This window comes from Amphichorda felina (genome assembly GCF_050947745.1).
Source record: "Amphichorda felina strain 45539 chromosome Unknown scaffold_3, whole genome shotgun sequence".
In the NCBI taxonomy this organism is placed as follows: domain Eukaryota; kingdom Fungi; phylum Ascomycota; class Sordariomycetes; order Hypocreales; family Bionectriaceae; genus Amphichorda; species Amphichorda felina.
Genome location: NW_028145047.1, coordinates 2,818,683 through 2,837,628, shown reverse-complemented (window position 1 = coordinate 2,837,628; position 18,946 = coordinate 2,818,683). Strand labels below are relative to the sequence as shown.

Here is an 18,946-nt window from a genome sequence, read left to right as displayed (position 1 = left end):
CGTCTCCCCATAGCATTGGTGATGGATGGTTGTGTATGACGATCACGTTTTAGCCAGCAACTTGCCCCCTATGGACACTCTTACCCTTAACAAAGACCTCTGCAATGTTACGATCGTCTCCCGTCATGACGAACTTGTCCAAAACTAGCCTTGGCGTGTCAGTGTCTTCTAGAGGCGTGTTCACGCCTCCCCTCTCGTCGCCCATATCCACCACGACGGCGTCAAATTGCCTACCAGCCTCAAAGTTGCCAATCGTATCCCCCAAGCCGACAACCTGGGCACCACCCATAGTAGCCATCCAGAACACCTCCTCCAAGGTCAACCCCTTGGGGTGATCTTCGTATAGTGCCTCCCTCGCAAAGGAAGCCACGAGCGCGTGTCGCATGGCGTTGAGCATCGACGACGAGTACCCGCCGCCCGAATCCGTGCCTAGACCGACTTTCATCCCCCGCGAGAGGAAGTCTCTCACAGGAGCGGCCATGAAGCCTCCACCGACGGTCATGTTGGCAGTCGGACAGTGCGCCACTCCGCAGTCCAAGTCCTGCAGACGGGCCGTTTCCTCCTCCGTCATGACAGTGCAGTGTGCCAGAATGGAGCGCTCGTTGAGCAGCCCAAAGGACTGATACAGTGACACCTCATCCTTGAACTCGGGGAAGAGGGAGAGCGTGGCTGATCGCTCCTGTTCAGCCTCGTTGAAGTGCGTCTGGATAGGCAGAGACGGCTCGCGCGCGGCGAGGGCGCCCAGGCCGGTGAGGAGCTCAGGCGTGCAGGAAATGGCAAAGCGAGGCGTTAGTACGGGTCGTACGAGCGCCCCTGAGGGGTCCACGGCACGGATGTGGTCGATACACTCCTGCGTCACCCGTATGGACTGCTCGGCACCCTCGTCGACGTAGTAGTCCGGCGACCCGCGGTCCATGTTGCACTTGCCTACCAGGGCGCGCTGGCCCAGCTCGAGGCACAGGTCGGCGAGGATGCGCGTGGCCGGCCCGTGCAGCGAGGCGTAGTACGAGGCTGTGGTGACGCCCTGGCGGAGCATGCCGCGGACGAGCGAGGCGTAGGTGTCGCGGGCGTAGGGCTCCGAGGCGAAGCGGGCCTCGGCGGGGAAGGTGATGGCGTCGAGCCAGTCGAGGATGTGCATTCCCTGGCCGCGGCCGCGCATGGCCCACTGGGGGGCGTGGTTGTGCGTGTCGACGAGGCCGGGTATGAGGAACTGGCCGGGGGAGAGGTGGGTGATGGGGGCGTCCTGGGGGATGTTGATCGTGCGGAGGGTGTGGGGGATGGCATCGCGAGGTGTGTCTAGCTCGAGATGGAGGATGCTGCCGTCGGAGGTGGAATAGACGAGGAGGGCATTCTGGAGGATGTGCAGCTGTTGAGGGCTTGTGGAGTGAATGATGGTGCCGTGGAAGACGCGGGCTTGTATCAGGGAAGCCATGGTATTCGCGAGAGGAGTGTCGTTGCGCTATAACTACGGGGTTTCGGACTGATTGGCGCTGGTTGGACTTTTAATGCCGGTCTACAAAGTTGTGTCAAGTTATTGCGAGGAGATGAGGTGATTATGACAGGCATGCGTGGTGAAGATGCAGGAGTGAGACAGATTAGGTGAGGTCGAGTTCGAAGCGGGGTGATGATACCGTCCGTCTCCCAGAGCTCGGCCCCGCTCACATGGCAAGATGTATGTACTCCCTACTGTGAAGAAATTCATATTCTTGATTTATTGTGACAATATTATTATATCTTGTGATGATATTCGCAGGGTAGAAGGGAGACCGGTTACAGCCCAAACACACATGGAAACGTTGTGTCGTCTAAGTAGCTTTACATGTCGATTTGCTAGTTATGAATGATTCTACCATGGTGGCTGGGCCTTAGTTGTGCCTCGATATTTAAAGCTCTAATGCATTGAAATTGATGGGTTTAAAAGGATGTGAAGACTGAGGATATAGGATCACCATGACGATCGTAGCTCGATACCTTGGGTGGCCTTGGTCATAGTGCGAAACCCACCGGCTGAAATCTAGTGACAAAGTTCATGTTACCGCACCCCATTGTCTTCACTGCTCATCATCGGATACCATAGCGCCCGCTTCCAAGTATTTTTAGATATTGCAAGAGATGCTTGATTCCGGACATATCGACCTCGATCCACTTAGACACGCCCCCACGAACACTGATAGCCTAGGGTTCTTTGATAGCTGTAAGCCCAACAAACCAGCCCAACAAAAGAGCAAAAAGAAAACATACAACAGCCGGTATTCGCTGGTCGTCACCGACCCAACTACTAATCAGCCCCTTAGCGGCTTGACTCTGGGAGAGCGGACGGGATCCCGTATTTTCCACTAGGTATGGTCGTATGTGGTGGATATCAGTCCAGGAAGGCTTATATCGGTTCGCTCCACCCAAACCCATAATAACAAAAAAGATCAAAATACATACAACAGCCGGTATTCGCTGGTCGTCACCGACCCAACTACTAATCAGCCCCTCAGCGGCTTGACTCTGGGAGAGCGGACGGGATCCCGTATTTTCCACTGGGTATGGTCGTATGTACTTGGTGGTTCAAAAATGTAGCTTATATGCGTACACTCGGCTCAATCTATCACATTGAAAAATGCATATTAGCCAACATTGATTGATTGCTCATGTAATTATTAAATATCCTCTTAAAAAATCTTAGTAGTATTATCATCTCTCATCTATCATTAGTGTTCTGAGCCTGTGAAGGTGTCTGGCCCGAAATTGTTGGCATTGTCTAACCACTCCGCGGCGTCGTCTCCTCGCACATCTCCTTGGCCAGACTGTTGGACTGGATCCTCTAAGAATGGGCTTAACAGACAAAAAGGATAATTACGGTTGGCAGTCTGAGGTGAAGATTGTCCAACGTCGAAGTTGTGACACTAACGACCTACCCGAAGCTTAGCTTACAACGGCCCACCTACGTTCAAAAAGAGGCACAAAAGGAGATCCATAATAATACCGAACCAGCAAAAAACTAAGGTCGTGACGAGACTCGAACTCGCAATCTTTTGATGTGATGGTTAATCGTAGTCAAACGCCTTGCCATTGGGCCACACGACCTGTGCTAGTTGTTGAAGATCCCGCAGCCGTAGGACCCTGATGAACGATTCCACACCACTGACGATGGAAGCACCAGATCGCAACCCGCTGCAGTCAAGTGATATTCCCCCATGGCTAGTGCTCCCTCGTTGCAGGTGGCAGTATATCTCGGTTCGTGTGACGGAATATGATTAACTGCGAAGAGGTCACTGAAAATGAGGAATGCGACGCCAAAGGTGACACATGGCACCGAGGTTTCGATGGGGACTTCGGCTTCACCAGCATGCATACACTGCAGCGCAAGAGATGGCATTGGGCCATGGCAAGATCATGAACTATGGTCCTGATGCCGCTCAAGTGTGAGACGGGTTTGGTCGAAGTCCATAGTACTAGGATATCGAGATGGGCAACGACGGTTGCTGGGCTCTTGTTGAAGGTTGGTGTGACGTGTTTAAGGAGATTATGGACGCTATGTTGGATTCAATAGAAGAGATATAGAAATAATTGTACGTGATGGCGGATGTTTTGAAGCATAATTCGCTCCTGCTATGGGTTTAACAGCAGCGAATAAGAAAACACCTTCGTGATGAGAACAGTGAGGACTTAAGATCTCTGAGCCTTTCATGAATGACGGCGGAGGGGGAGAAGTGGATGGAAGGGATGAGTAATCGATGCACGTGACTGCGAGGGAGCTGCTGTCGTGTTTCCCTGGCGCCTGATGACGGACCCGTTGCCTGCATCATCCAACTCCAGCACTGGCAGCACCTCGCCAACACCTATCAACAACTCACCCACGACTTCGGCCATCGAGTGAAAAACTCCTAATCGACAAAGACACACCAAGGGATCCTTGAAAAAAGCTCGTAGAGCTTCACGTGCCACGATGGTGAGCTTCCATGGCTGATGGCTCGAGCTCCAAGTCACTGACAGCATCAAGGGTCAAGGCCAATCTGGCATGGGCGGTGGCGGACAGGATGGAAGGGACGAGAAGGATAAGAAGGTGCGCTCAATCTGTCTTTTATTCCCCTGGCATTTGACGTTTTGCTCACGGCCTCGCAGAAGGATAAGCCCAAGTACGAGCCGCCTCCCCGCCCAACGACCCGTATCGGGCGCAAAAAGAAGAAGGCTGCCGGTTCCAGCGCCGCCGCAAAACTCCCAGCCGTGTACCCTACCAGCCGATGCAAGCTCCGCCTCCTACGCATGCAGCGCATCCACGACCATCTATTGCTGGAGGAAGAGTATGTCGAGAACCAGGAGCGCCTGCGCAAGGCCAAGGCTGCCAAGGAGGGCGCGACATCAGGCGACGCCGCCGACACCGACCGACTTGCGGACGAGCGAGGCCGTGTTGATGACATGCGAGGAAGTCCCATGGGTGTCGGAACTCTGGAGGAGCTCATCGACGACGACCACGCCATTGTCAGTAGCACAACGGGGCCTGAGTACTACGTCAGCATCATGAGCTTTGTCGACAAGGACCTCCTCGAGCCTGGCGCCAGTGTTCTGCTGCACCACAAGAGCGTGAGCATCGTGGGTGTGTTAACCGACGACGCGGATCCTATTGTCAGTGTCATGAAGCTGGACAAGGCCCCGACCGAGTCGTATGCGGATATTGGTGGCCTGGAGACGCAAATTCAAGAAGTCAGAGAGTCGGTCGAGCTGCCTCTGCTGCATCCCGAGATGTACGAGGAGATGGGTATCAAGCCACCCAAGGGTGTCATTCTGTATGGTGCGCCTGGAACTGGCAAGACACTCCTGGCCAAGGCGGTCGCGAACCAGACATCTGCTACTTTCCTGCGCATCGTCGGTAGTGAGCTCATCCAGAAGTATCTTGGTGACGGACCAAGGCTGGTGCGACAGCTTTTCCAGGTATGCTTTTTTTCAGGCGGACTGTGCGCAGGCTAGTGCTAACCGGACTAGGTTGCTGGAGAAAACGCTCCTTCGATTGTCTTCATTGATGAAATCGACGCGATTGGCACGAAGCGGTATGATTCGACATCGGGCGGCGAGCGCGAAGTTCAGCGAACCATGCTTGAACTTCTGAACCAGCTTGACGGTTTCGATGACCGTGGCGATGTCAAGGTCATCATGGCAACCAACAAGATCGAGACGCTCGACCCTGCCCTGATCCGACCCGGACGTATCGACCGCAAGATCCTCTTCGAGAACCCCGACCAGAACACAAAGCGCAAGATCTTCACGCTGCACACGTCCAAGATGAATCTCAGCGAGGATGTGGACCTGGAGGAGTTCATCTCGCAGAAAGATGACCTCTCTGGTGCCGATATCAAGGCCATTTGCTCCGAGGCAGGTATGATGGCGCTGCGCGAACGCAGAATGCGCGTCCAGATGGCCGATTTCCGGTCTGCGCGCGAGCGGGTGTTGCGCACCAAGCAGGAGGGTGAGCCGGAGGGTCTGTATCTGTAATTTAGGGATGTACGAGGTAGTTGGGAATAGAGGCATGGTCATTGGGGGCGCAATTCCTGATCTCATCCGAAGCTAGCGTATGTTGTGAAGCATTAACCATTCGTGTTCAGCATTAGGTTTGTCCGTACATTCGTAGAGTCATAGTGCCCGTGATTCCAACAACCGGGTATCCCTTGTAATGCCGCCAGTAAAGCTATCCTATTGCCATGCGCATTCCCAGACCCCCCGAACAAGAGTGCCCGTCAATCTTCCCCGTCAACCCTTCCACCCAGCCCCTTCTCATCTTTGGACACCTTCAGCTGCTTCCCAGCAGCATCGACCTGCACATCACCCTTCACGCCGATGGGGGAGTGGGCGTACAGCCAGCGTGCGACGAGGAAGCTGCCGACGACCCAGGCCCAGACCAGCACGGCGATGGAAGACGTGACCAGCACGGTGGGCACGAGGACCATGAAGGCCACGCCGATCCAGAAGAGCGAGAAGACCACAGCGGCGCCGAGGGAGAAGGCGACGGTGGAGAGGGCGAAGACGGCGAATGTGAGGAGCGGGAGGAAGGAGAGGGTGAGCTGAGCGACGAGGAAGGACTGGGGTTGCAAAGGTGTAAGGGTTAGTTATGCGTCTTTGTTGCAAAAAAAAAAAAAACAATCATCGGCCGGAGGAATCGAATGGTCTTACGAAGAGGATGGGCCGCGCAGAGGCGAAATCGGAGGTGGTGCTGTAGGCGCGCTGGCGGGAGGATGGGGGCATGACGCGGTCGAGAGAGTGCTGGGCTAGGGAGTAGGCGCTGGCGGCCTTTTCGTGGACGGTGGAGCGGATGCCGCCGCCGCCACTGGGGGAGGGCTCAGCCATGGCAAGGAGACGTGCGTGTGGGTGATTTGCAGGTTGCGAGTCGGATGGGGTTGGGAGCTTGGGACTTGGAAGTTTTGTGAGGTTCGGGGATCTCGGTGAGGATGCCTCGGTGGGGAGCTGGGGAGCTGAGACCTGGGGTTGACCTGGGAGCTCTGAAGCTTGGCTACCTTGGTGCCTTATCGGCGAGCTGCATGACGCAGGCACTGCGAAAGAGGGAGCCTGTGGATTCCCGGCGCACCATTTGATATATCCGCATCACGTTCTGGTTTAGTAGCGGGTATGACCCTAATTTGTCGTCATGTCGAAGTTAATTCATTCCGCGGCGCAAAGTACAATGAGCAGGGGCAAATGAGCGGGATCCGGGGTGGAAGTGGACCGGAGCCACAAGTCGGCCGACCCGGACGGCGCCGGGGTGCTTCCATGGTAACCCGCAACCTACGATCTTGGCAGAGTAATACTTCATAGGGTGATTACGATGGATACATCTGAGAACTTGTTATTACATGCGCAACCCATATGGAGAGAGATCATCTGATACTCTGACACAGTACCACGTACAGGAAGCGTGATCTACACAGGTTTGGTCTCTGGTTTACTTCTTGCTAGACCATTATACCCTATTCAGTCTGGTGGCCTATTGTCGTTCCAGATCTATCGTCAAACTCACAACACGAAGGTAATTTACAAAGTGGGCTTGTTAAGATGAGAAATTTCCTCCCTCATGATAAGAATGAGCACAGCGTTATAGTCTCACAAGTCAGGCTAGACAGCCTCGTTTGATCTCTCATTTGTACACATGTCATATCGAATACTACTCGTCGGGCAGTATCCAACATTTTCGGTCAGTATAACTCCTATGTACCTCCGAGGATAACATCCAACTGCATTACACTAGAATATAACAGGAATCCTGGTGTGTAGATGAAACATAATCGTCAAAACCAACCGCATTATGCTGATACTCACGGTTAAAGGTTGAGGCGGCATAGTGCGAGGACCATGGCCAAAAGCATTCTACTACCTACAAGGAGGTTCCACCTTCTAGATGATTGTTTACTTAGATTGATGATAGAATTCTCTGGGCACACGCAACTGCTACTATGAGTAGTCAAATAATCTTTAGCATCGCTATTATAGCTCCATGAGTCGTCACAGCACTCATAAAAACCCCCTAGGAGAGACGCTCTGCCTCGTAGACAGTAAAGGTTAGGTGCTTGTGAATGGGGATGGTCATCAGCATGCCTTACTTCCCCATTAATAATAGCAAGTACGAATAAACAACGACATGCGAGTGTGATTGACTGTACATGAGGCTGACCAACAGCATAAAAGGTGAGCTCGAGAACATGAATGACCCACGGTATACCTAAGTGACCGCCAGTATGTACGGTTACGCGTGGCCTCCAGCATGTAGGACTGCGATTACCCGTGGCCACCGGCATATAAGATCAACCAACAGAGATCAAGAATAACCAATAGTATACAAGAGGCACAGCGGGACACCAGCGGCACAAGAAGGTGGCAAAAAGGAATTGAAAAGTGACCAATGAGGCCAATATACATAAGACAGGAATGGCTTAGCTGTCTGCTTATATGGAACTAGCGGCCGCCTTGTATATTTCTCAAGTTCAGCTGGGGTAGTCTCCGCCCCTCCTTCACCCTTAGGCCTGCCTTGAAAAGACAGCTCCATGGTAGATCCCATCATCATGGCGCCGAAGCAGACTTCATCCGCCCATGGATGATTCACCTGGGAAGCTGGAAATGAAACCATGATAAAGGGGATTAGCGAGAAAAACATCCATGAGAGAAAGAATCATGTATTCTTTACTCCTAGTCAGATACAAAACTTCACCAGGGACACGTATGATGCCTTAGTCTGTCGCTAATTCTAGGCAGCTTTTGTCCTCCAATTATTCGACAAGCGTTTATTACCGCCCCTTATAGTGGGTGTGGCGATACTAGTAATAATCACAGGTACCTATTTAATAGCCACTCCCTCGTTGCTCTTCCGGCATACGGAGACAGTCTGCAACGCTTGTGGGTAGAGAACCATTTGCACTGAAGTGGACCTGCAGAGCACAATAATGGCCCAGAAAGGAGGCGAATGTCCGGTTCCCCATGGTAATTGCCCCTATATTTAACTTTGAAGAATTTATCAGCCATATTTAACAAATTGAAATCCAAAGAAACCGATAGTTCTCCACAGACAGCCCTCTCTTCACAAGCGAAAAGCAACGACGATGGTAAATCCGACGCGCATGAGTGGGAGGTTATCAAGGACACCGAAGACGACTGCGAGGTAGATACCCATACCCACGAAACATCCACCAGCTTTAAATTTTGGGTTGGGTTTGGCAAGTGGAAGTGGACACTGTTTAGTTATGATTCTAGCACGGAAAATTCTCACCGTGGTGGAGGTTGATGAAAAGGCATGGTAGTGCACAAGAACAGAATATATGCCCAAGATCACCAATACTAGAAAATAGTGTTCTAAAGATCACCTGCCCCCAAGACTGCTCTTTAGTAGAACGGGAGGTAAAGCCTTGGCCATCATGGTATCATGGTGATATGGAGCCACATTTACAGATTGATGGTAGAAAGCAGTGGTTTGCCCACGATATCGGTGAAAGAGGAAACGCATGGATTTTAGGCTCCCCAAGCAAAGTGCAAGTCTCCTCGAGATACCCAAGCGGTTTACGTACAGCGCGATTCATTTTCTGGAGGCAGCACTTGCACACGAGAAGCATTGCAAACTGATCCCCTGATATATCCTTCCCCCAAGTGTGTGGAACGGTGGGTGCTCGGGGGGGCTGCCCCCGAAACCTGCGCCTCGGTTGCACTCAGGATGTTAGCTAAAAGGCATCTCCATGTTCCCCTTCACGGCTTTTTCGGCGTCATAATGGAACGTACATTATCATTATGGCATTCATGATCTTGAATGGAAACGAATTTACCTATTTCAGTCAAGTAGAAAGCTCCGAAACCGACAAAAGAGATCTCTACGACTGGCTCAAGCGTGTATGATACCCACCGAATATTTCCCGGGTACGGAAGTCTGGTTGTATACGTGTATCTTTGGTGTTTTTGGTGTTCCGGACGACAGAGCTTTCACCAACATTTCTCTCTGTACAGCCGAGATGACATTCGACGTCTGTGGTAAGATGATCATTCTCGAGGAGGTATCCAACCGGCCTGTAAAAATGGCTGTAGAATTCCAACTGTCTGCGCTCGATGCTCACGCTATATAGTATGAGTCCGTCCGCTTGGGTGGTGCTGGGGGATAATATCCTTTGAATCCAACTCCAGATGACGACAATGCCGCTTTATCCAAAGCTGTCATCTTATTGCAACCGAGGTCCGGCGTGCGGGCATCACCGAGTGTCTTTCCTTGGTGAGCCATCTCTTTAGTCCGAGCGCGGCTTAATGTGCACTTGAAGCGGTGGCTTTTCCCACAGGGCAATAATCCTTTGGTTTATCCAATCCTCACAGCTTGGATCTAGGCCGAGATCAAAGTTGAACAGGATCTTGGCCAGGATCAAACGCATTTCATGATAAGCCAGGTTGCGACCAATGCAGTCTCGCGGCCCAAAACTAAACGGTCGGTGGACATCGCGGCGGTCATTGTAAAATGGCGAGCTCGGATCCTTGATGTTCTCGGGCAACCAGCGCTCAGGGATGAACTCTTGAGCCCTGTGGAAATTGATACTAGAGGTGTATGCGGAAAGGTGATGGACACCGACAACAGTCTGTACTCACGATTAGATATACCTCATCTCCAGATATCATCAGAGGGCTATTTTACCTTGGGTGGGACAGTCAGGCCGCAGATCTGCGCGGGCGCGCCGTCCGGGATGTAGCGAGCGAGGGCCAGAGGAACAGGAGGAAACAGGCGCAGACCCTCTTCCAAGCATGCCATCATATAAGGCAGCCTAGCCCTAGCCTCAACAAAGTTGATCTCGTCCTCGCTTCTGAATGCATTTCTGACTTCTGCCGTGAGCTTGGCGAGGACCTTGGGATTCTTAAGAAGATAGTAGGTCGTGCCCGTGAGAAGCGTGGCCGTTGTCTCCGACCCGGCTACCATGATCAGATCGGAATTCACCACCAGCTCATCGTCGGTCATCTCATGAGGCTGTCCGCGAGAACGCATCATGTGATCCATAAAGTCGCCTCGGTCGGGCTGCTTCCTGTGGTAGATGCGGCCTTCGCAAAGCGCCTTGACGCGTTCCATGTGTTCCTCCTTTGACTTCTTCATCTTAGATCCGAATAGAAGCTTGACAATATAGCCGAACAGGGCAGAGGATCCGATGAGTATAAAGATGGGGCCATGTGTCATGATTTTGTGGATGTTTTCGAGCCATGCATTCGACTTGCCCTCGGTCAGGCCATTAAGGGACTCTCCGTAAGCCAGGTCGGCAATCAAGTCAAACGTGGTCAAGTTATACCACCGTACCATGTCAATTGGCTGGCCAGTCTCGGAAACTTCACGCAGCCTCTGGATAAGGAGATTAACGTAGACGGTGATGAGAGGCTCTTGCTGCCCAAGAGCCTTCTCAGAGAAGGCGGGGAGCATTGCTCGCCGATAGCGAAAGTGATCCCTGGCGTTGGAGGCGATAATCTGGCGGGGATCAAGGTGGACGCCGGGAGGGTAGTACTTTGGGAAGTCGGCGTGACCATGGCCGTAGATGTCCTTCCACGCCTCCGGACTGATGAAGCTGAGTTCGTTCGCAGCGAGGCGCACAACATCTCCGTACTCTTCGTGAAGTTCCCGAATGCGGTAGTCGGCCGTACCCCGAATCTTGTTAATTACATTCAACAGGGGCACTGCAACCCATAGCTTAGGCCCAGGAACATGGCGAAGCGGATGGAAGTATAGGTTATATACAACGGTGCCAATGTGTCTAACAACAGTTAGGCAGAGGATGACGGCAGCGGCTCGGAGCAATGCTGGTTGCCACTCGTCCGCTTGCGGCCATTCGAGTATCGTGGAAATATGTTGTAGAACAGCCATCTTAAGGAGCTGAGAAAGATAACGCCTCGGTCATCAACTCAGTCAACTTTTGAAGTGAAAATCGTACTGCAGATGCGTGCAGTGTCTGACTCCTGAGCCTCTGAGGTGCAGAGGTGGGGAGTTCTGATGATCTCCAGGGAAAGCAGATGGTATATTTGCTCAATAAGTACTTGAGGACCGCGCAGCAGGGATCATCAGTGAGAAGCAAAGATTGCCAAAAGGAGGTACGGGTGTTGGCATTTGACACCGGCAGTGCGTGTAACTTGATAACGGGAGTTCACACCAACCCCACCCTAGGTCTATATCCCGAAGCTCATAATACTTGCGATTGGCTGCTTGCTCACTACTACCCCAACACGACAAATTCGACAGAGCCAAGCAAAGCATATGATTATGCCTGGGTAATTAATTAGGTTACATTAGTGGTTAAGTATATAAACAGAACCGAGACCGAGACCGAGCGCGGGACCGAGACTATTCCCCGACCCCGTTGCTCCACACCTGAGGTCGATCATTGCCAGAAAGGTACGAATGGGCCGTGGTGAGTTACATCATCAGGAGGTAGCTATCGTCCCAGCATCCTTTGGCTTGAACTGAAACACGCTTAGATATAAATCGAGGGCGATATAAGAGGCTTACCATCGATAATAAGCGTCAGACAATAACGACCACCGACTGGCTTAGGGGACTCGCAGATAGGAGCTGTATTATAAGTGCTAGACACCTGATATAAAGGGTCAGGCCCCGGCCAGAGAACAAGAGCGGCCTCAATAACTCTGTAAGGTCTGTAGGTGAGAATCTTAGGGTGTAAGATTTTTTTATTGTGCTATTAAGGTGACTACAAGATCAAAGTGTTATATAGTCATGTGTGGGATACCACGTGTAGGCCCCTTTCTAAGGTCATCTTATGGCATTTTTTTTTTTAACTGCTATAAGTTACCAGCAAATTCAGTTGTGAAAGGGTTGCGGTTAACGGCATTGGTCCCCAAGGTAATGGTGTTGAAATGTAAGTCGCCGGTTTGAGCGTTTATAAAAAAAGTTTACAGGAATATCTTGCTGGTGGTTTACGAATTATGACAGTTAAAGAGATAATAGGTAGCGCGGTCATTTACCGTTCCGGTTACCTATTCTTTCATACATACCACCGTGGAGATTGATATCTATGTATCCGTACCGTGGAGTTATGCATCGACTAATTACACAGGTACTCTTGTGTGCTCCTCCCCGAATGTTGACCATACGGAAAAGGCTGCAGAGGTACGTTCGGACTCGCATTTAAGTTGGTCAAGTCCCGTACAAGCATCGCGACAAGATAAAATTATCATGTCATGGGGCTTGGGGGTGTAGCAACCTCCTGCGGTATTCGAGCTCGACGGCCTGAATGGCACCCATGAGTATTTAGTGTTTGAACTCCTGAGACCAAGCGTGCAGAATCGGTTTGTTACTAACAGGCTTCCCGCTGGGCTTGCTAAAAGAGGTGCATATCAAACCCTTTTTGGTCTCGACTACATACATCGGCACGGAATTAGACATGGGAGTACGTTCCAACAAATCTTCCGACTCGGCAGTTAAGACGTACCAGCATAGACCTTCATACGGACAACATACCATTTACTCTTTCGCTCCTAGACTCGACTGGAGAAGGCAAGCTGTCCAGGATATTAGGGAAACTCGAACTTGGACAAGTTCGAAAAGTGAATGGTGGACCACTCGAATATAGAATACTAGAGTATCTCGTTCGACCTTCAGACTTACGCGCGCCACAGATCTTGTTGGAAGACAGTGTTAATCATCGTGGTGGCTTGTGGAGTATGGGTTGTCTGGGATGTCATTCTTACTGATTGAAATTTAACATGGGTCCAAAAGAAAATTGCTCACCGCATTAAAGCTATTCAAGCTCTACACTGGACAGCCTCCATTCGACGTTGTATCGTCGACTCCTGGTATTGGTATTGGCCAAATAGAGGAGCCTGCAACCGACAGACTCCCGCAACGCTAGAGAGAGCGGGTCAATCACCTCAAGGACATGCCGGAAGAACTTGACCAGGCGGGACGCGACGGAGATGAAACATCGGGTACTTATACACTACAACAATGGCTGGAGGAGGTTTATTTCGACGACGGCAAAAGTCTAGAACTACGCTTAGATGAGAGCAGGTATCTAGGACAGCTCATGAAGAAGATGCTCTAGTTTGAGCCTTCGTTGAGAGAGACTACGTCCAATTTTGTCAAGAATGCCTGGTTTACCTAGCTAAGAGTGTGAAATTGAGGCCGATAGGATAGAATATACCTAGGTATAGAGATCAGCTACGTTAATACGCGTTGGTGTAATCATTTGACCTGTAGTTTAGGAAATAATCCTAGATATATTTTGTGAGGATAATTAATTAGTTACCCCTAGGTCGACAGAAATCCCTTAAATTTAGGACCCACCTTGGACTGATTTTTCCAATCTATAATAAAGCCCTCCCTATTATCTATCTAAATACATATAATATAACTGTATAATTATAAAAGTATCTAGTAACATACTCCTAAGCAGCAATATATTCAAATAAAAAGTATAAAAGAACGACGAAGATATTAACCTAGTACCAGGCTACACGATGAGAGTGAGGAGGTATAACGAGGTAGGATAACGGCGGTATAACTATAAGATTGTATAGTGAATATATTAATCTCTTTTAAAAAAGGTAAAACAGTTACTACAAAGATAATATATATGACACCTCTGCGAGCTAACGGGCAGATGGCCGCGATGTCATATTTTCTACCTCAAATGAAGCTATACCTATATAAGACCTCTAATGAGGCTATACCTATATAAGATTATTCGCCTACTTAAAAGATTTAATAGCTCTAAGCTGTCGAATATGACTCGTGGAAAATATATTTTAAATAAGGAGCAGGACCAGAAGGACTGAAAACGATGCAGTGGGTTCCCTCTACAGTTACTGTGTTAGGGGATGCCCACGCTCGTTGCTTTTGTGGTCAGAAGGTTACAGCCTGAGAACCACAACAAGGATTCCGACCCGAAAGGTCTCGAGACTGTTTTTCGCTATGTGTATAAGATGAGAATTAGTTGCACAGATTATTGATGCCATAATCCTCATTCTTTACTACCAGTTGACGCATTTGTTGCGCATTTCGCACATTGACCTTGTTGCTCCGTGAGCCACGACCTTCGGGTCACTCCGGCCTCTAGCTACGACCATGGCCTACGACGACTTGTCTTATGCACAGATTAACTGTACGAGCAATGTTACACCCAACCCAATCCACCCAACCTTCAGAACCTTCATGTTGTGGTTGTGGTTGTTGTGGTGTTGACAGCATCATCCCCTGCCCCTTAGCCTCCTGGAGCCCCACTTATGAGGCCCCTTAACTGTTATGGGTCCCTTGTTCGGTTCGTGTTCTTGTGCATAGCAGTCTATTCCCAACTCATTACTAGGTTAGTCACTTGCCTAGAGTGGCATTTCTCGGGTCTAATTTAGATTCTGACGGCCTTATGCTACATAGTACAATTTAAGTGGGCTTCTCAGCCAAATTGGGCGTTCTATGAGAAGATCAAAGCCCTCTTCCATTCTCACGAGCTAGAATTGCCCCCTGGGTTAACAATATCTACGAACTTAATCGACACTGTGTTGTATGCAAAATTCATGGCGAAGCTCTCTGTGAAGCAGCCATCATTATCAATGTCAATGTATGCCGGAATATTTGGGACGCCCCCACCGCAGACATTCGCCCGTGGTAGTAACAAGACGGCTTTGAGCGATGTCTTGCCGCAGTTGGCGGAACAAGGTGGCAGTGCTCAGAACCTGGCCAAGCAGCTGGTGGAAGTCTGGTTGACGGATGAATCTCGATATGGGGCTACTCGGATCATCGGATGTCATCATAGCCGTACGGTCCGTACCCGCCTTCGGAGCCCACAGCATAATAGTACATGGACTCCACGGTGCGCAAGGAGTTAGGGACTACCAGATGCTATTGTGGGAACTTTGCCGACACTGGGAACAGAGTACCGCCTGGGATCTTCAGAGTCCAGACAAAGCTTGGCGTGCAGCGCCCAAATATTTGCTTTCGACGGCAGGGCCTGGATCTTTCTCAATTACTAGTACCTCAAGCTGAACCCTGGTATGGCGGATGAAGGAAACGCAGGCACGTACCTCGTACTCAACTCAGGTTAAAGAGCCCCGCATATGGCGATGGCCCCATTTGATGTAATACACCTCAAAGTCGCGATTCTTGACAGTGTGCCGGCCCAAAAGGGTACGTATGGAGCGTCGGACGGTCGGAGTACACGTGTGATCAACAAACGGATCGATCGGCGTGGAGCTGGACCACGTCCCCAATTGAGGTCCATGCGCGCCTTATCCACGACTCCACGAGGAAGTCCGGCACATCCAAGCAGACATTACGGATACTACTCATACTAGCATTGACCAGAATACGTCATAGAAGCTTGCTCTCACCGATATTTCTGACCGTTCCTGCGACCTAGTCTTGGCATTGGGCAGGCTACGAACCTTCACGACCCAAATACGGAGTGTGGAGGCCTCATAAGGCCAGACTTCAGCCCCGCAAATGGCACGAGTCGGCTTACCTCACGAATACGAACAATCCAGGCTCGTAAACATGACATATGGCGCGACTAATGCATGGGGCAGTTCGTATTCCCACGTCAATCCCAGCTCGGTTATTGATCCAGCGGCACATCGCTGTGCAATTCTCGGAGTCGCAGTCGCACTTCCGACTTGTGTGCCGTGTACTCTGTATCCGTACTACATGTAAGGTATATAAGGCAGTTATTGTCTGGCAATATCGACTGCTGCTTCTAATCATCCAACAGTTTCACAGCGTCCATCCACAGAATCCACCAATTATATTATTATCCCATCTAACACAGCTTCAGACCGCCACCATGAAGTTCACTATTCTTGCCGCCCTTGGTGCCATCCTTGGTACTGCCGCTGCCGTCGACCAGGCCATTGTCATCAACGATTGCGACAAGCCCATCTATGTCCAGTCCTTCCCCTACGATGGCAGCGCCCCCGGTGCCTTGACCACAGTCCAGCCCGGAAAGCGATTTACTGAAACCCAGCGCGCTACTGGCTCGGTTCGTTCACTCCCAAGACATGTCTCCTCTTCCTAAATGTCGTGGAACTACGACTAACTCCAACATTTCGTCATACAGACGGTCAAGATTGCCACCACCAAGACGCTCAGCAACCCGCTCTTCTTTGGCTACTCGTCTACTGCCGAGCCCAACTACGTTTACTGTAAGAATTCTTCTATTCCCCTAATCACCCCAACAAAGAACATTGTCTGACCTTGTTTGCTCTCCAGATGAACTCAGCACGTAAGTGATACTATTCAGGTTCTTCCCTGAACGACACCAGACTTATAATAACCCCCTCTCTAGTGAATTTGGCAACCCCTTTGCCGATGAGCACAATATCCTGAACCCCGGCACCGGCTGCGAGAAGTTCGACTGCGAGGCGAACGACGAGGAGTGCTACAGCACCCCTGATATGAAGAAGGTCTACGGCTGCCCCAAGCCTGCTACTCTGTACACTCGCGTCTGCGCCTAAGCAAAGGTGTGGGGAATGTTGGGAATCATTATCCGGTTGCTTCCGGTGAGGATTCATTATCACAGCCGTCGTGTTGGAAGCGCAGGATTATAGCGAACCCACTGATATCGTGGAGTTGAAAAACCTCCTAGGGGATGTTTGAGTTAACACTCGTGCAGAAAGCGATATATAAAATAAATAATCAAGAAACTAATAAACACTCAAAAACACACTTCATTATCCAAGTCATATTCAGAATTTATCTTCAAAAATAATGAACCAAAGTACAAGAGCGAGTCGCTCATATTTACTCTCCATACCGAGAGCTCTGCCTAGAGACCGCTACCCCTGCTAGTTCAAAGCTGACCACTATCAGCTTTGCTGCCGATACGGGAATGACGGTTATAATGTCAAAGATAAATTATAATTTCCAATTAACGGGGGCTATTGCGATGTCGTCTTTAATAATTCCATCAGTTCGATGTTACAAATGGGGTTCGACATCACTAGTCCAAGGTGCTTATTCGAACCCCCCTGTTCCAGGGTTGAAGGACTTTTACGCACAGAGTTATCCGTATGTAGACACGTAAAATCTGGCGACTCAACAAATCCGATTTCGGGCGTCCTCATAGCGGTACTCTGGTGTTGAATATATCTACCGCTGATGCCTAGTCTGAGCCTCCGTTGACGGGCACGGCTTGGCCCGTCATAAAACTAGACGAATCAGACAGCAAGAACAGAATCACGTCAGCAATATCCGTCGCATAAGCCAACCTGCCCTGCGGCACACGAGCCTTGACGAGCTCCCGCATCTTGGCCGCAAACTCCTCACCCGCAGGCCTAGATCCAGACATGTTCTGGTCAAAGATGTCATCCGACGCCACCCTGCCCTCGGCGAGGGCCACGGCCGCAGAGTTGACGAGCCCGTCGAGGCGGCCTGGGATAGAGTCGATGAACTTTTTTCAGGCCTCACGCGAGCGGACGTCAACTCCCCCGACAAGGTGGACGTTGGCCACATCGGCCAGCTCGGCGGGAGGAGTCTGGGAGATATCTGCGACGTAGACGGCTCCGCCATGGGCAACAATAGCTCTCGTGACAGCAAGGCCAATCCCTGAGCCGCCACCCTGTTGGGACGCAGGTGATTCAGATGCTGCAATAGTCCATAGGTTTAAGGCAAGGTAATGAATCAATGGGTGGGCACACCGTGACGGCAATGGTTCGGCCTTCAAATGATTGGGCTATGATTTATAGGAGGTATGTGACTATATGTTCAACTCCGCAAATTAAATATGAAAAAGGTATTGGGTTGTATGCACAAAAATATGAGCATAGGTAGACCAGAGGCAGTATATGAAGCGTAGGCTGCTGGTGGATTTATGCATGCAACGAACATACTCGAAGCAGAGAATCATCTTGAGAGTTAATGGGCCCTTCAAGATCATCTCCAACTAGTATGATACAGACAATTCGGCTAAGGATTTACCAGATTCACGGGGTATCTGGGGTGCTTGGAATCTCCATTCCCTACACACATCGGGCCATTCCCTCGTTGGGTTGACGAAAGGTACGGATAGAATCCCAGCATTCGGCGATCGGTCCCGAGCCGAGCCCCATAATTCCACCGATTTACTGACCTCGGCCGGTGGGTAGTTAGTTAGTTCTTTTGTTCTACCGTGGTTACATAATAATAATAATATGGAACACCTGACTGATCAGTGATCATCACAGTCGGCTCAGAGCAGGCCGAGGTGCGATGACGGAGCAATACCACAACCGCATTCTTGAGAGCGTTATCGTCAGCCGGTTTCCATCAACCAATCATCGGTTTCGTAGTCTAGTTGGTTATGGCATCTCGTTAACAGATAATGTTAACAACTCCCGAGAAGGTCCCCGGTTCGAGCCCGGGCGAAACCATTCTTTTGCCGGTGGGACCCGCTAGCAGAAGTTCTGTAGGTTGACCCATTGGCATATTGATGGGACCAGAAACTGAGGCATATAACTCGTATAGAGTCGTGCTTCATGGCTTATTTTTTTTTCTTCT

At 50.5% G+C, this 18,946-nt stretch overlaps 6 protein-coding genes and 2 non-coding genes across 8 annotated transcripts; 3 read left to right on the top strand and 5 right to left on the bottom strand.

Annotated features, from left to right (window-relative positions):
- Nucleotides 1-49: 49 nt before the first annotated feature.
- On the bottom strand, nucleotides 50-1,432 carry ACO1O0_003571 (uncharacterized protein; the record flags this gene model as incomplete). Its single annotated transcript, XM_083193020.1, has 1 exon — nucleotides 50-1,432. One exon carries the CDS (start codon nucleotides 1,430-1,432, stop codon nucleotides 50-52), a length of 1,383 nt encoding a protein of 460 aa, XP_083052077.1.
- A 1,560-nt stretch (nucleotides 1,433-2,992) lies between these two features.
- Nucleotides 2,993-3,075, bottom strand: ACO1O0_003570. Its single transcript has one exon. It is a non-coding gene; the product is annotated as a tRNA-Arg (tRNA).
- A 934-nt stretch (nucleotides 3,076-4,009) lies between these two features.
- RPT2 (proteasome regulatory particle base subunit RPT2) lies at nucleotides 4,010-5,478 on the top strand (the record flags this gene model as incomplete). The annotated part of the gene is made up of 3 exons (XM_083193019.1): nucleotides 4,010-4,054; nucleotides 4,114-4,920; nucleotides 4,972-5,478. 3 exons carry the CDS (start codon nucleotides 4,010-4,012, stop codon nucleotides 5,476-5,478), a joined length of 1,359 nt encoding a protein of 452 aa, XP_083052076.1.
- Nucleotides 5,479-5,720: 242 nt separating this feature from the next.
- ACO1O0_003568 (lipid droplet assembly factor 1) lies at nucleotides 5,721-6,327 on the bottom strand (the record flags this gene model as incomplete). Its single annotated transcript, XM_083193018.1, has 2 exons — nucleotides 5,721-6,062; nucleotides 6,154-6,327. The coding sequence occupies 2 exons, from the start codon at nucleotides 6,325-6,327 to the stop codon at nucleotides 5,721-5,723; spliced, it is 516 nt and encodes a 171-aa protein (XP_083052075.1).
- A 3,404-nt stretch (nucleotides 6,328-9,731) lies between these two features.
- Nucleotides 9,732-11,335, bottom strand: ACO1O0_003567 (cytochrome P450; the record flags this gene model as incomplete). Its single annotated transcript, XM_083193017.1, has 2 exons — nucleotides 9,732-10,073; nucleotides 10,130-11,335. 2 exons carry the CDS (start codon nucleotides 11,333-11,335, stop codon nucleotides 9,732-9,734), a joined length of 1,548 nt encoding a protein of 515 aa, XP_083052074.1.
- Nucleotides 11,336-16,256: 4,921 nt separating this feature from the next.
- On the top strand, nucleotides 16,257-16,926 carry ACO1O0_003566 (uncharacterized protein; the record flags this gene model as incomplete). The annotated part of the gene is made up of 4 exons (XM_083193016.1): nucleotides 16,257-16,451; nucleotides 16,530-16,614; nucleotides 16,682-16,694; nucleotides 16,758-16,926. The coding sequence occupies 4 exons, from the start codon at nucleotides 16,257-16,259 to the stop codon at nucleotides 16,924-16,926; spliced, it is 462 nt and encodes a 153-aa protein (XP_083052073.1).
- A 647-nt stretch (nucleotides 16,927-17,573) lies between these two features.
- ACO1O0_003565 (uncharacterized protein) lies at nucleotides 17,574-18,317 on the bottom strand (the record flags this gene model as incomplete). The annotated part of the gene is made up of 3 exons (XM_083193015.1): nucleotides 17,574-17,842; nucleotides 17,879-17,994; nucleotides 18,301-18,317. The coding sequence occupies 3 exons, from the start codon at nucleotides 18,315-18,317 to the stop codon at nucleotides 17,574-17,576; spliced, it is 402 nt and encodes a 133-aa protein (XP_083052072.1).
- Nucleotides 18,318-18,728: 411 nt separating this feature from the next.
- ACO1O0_003564 lies at nucleotides 18,729-18,819 on the top strand. The gene has a single exon. It is a non-coding gene; the product is annotated as a tRNA-Val (tRNA).
- The last annotated feature ends 127 nt before the right edge of the window (nucleotides 18,820-18,946 follow it).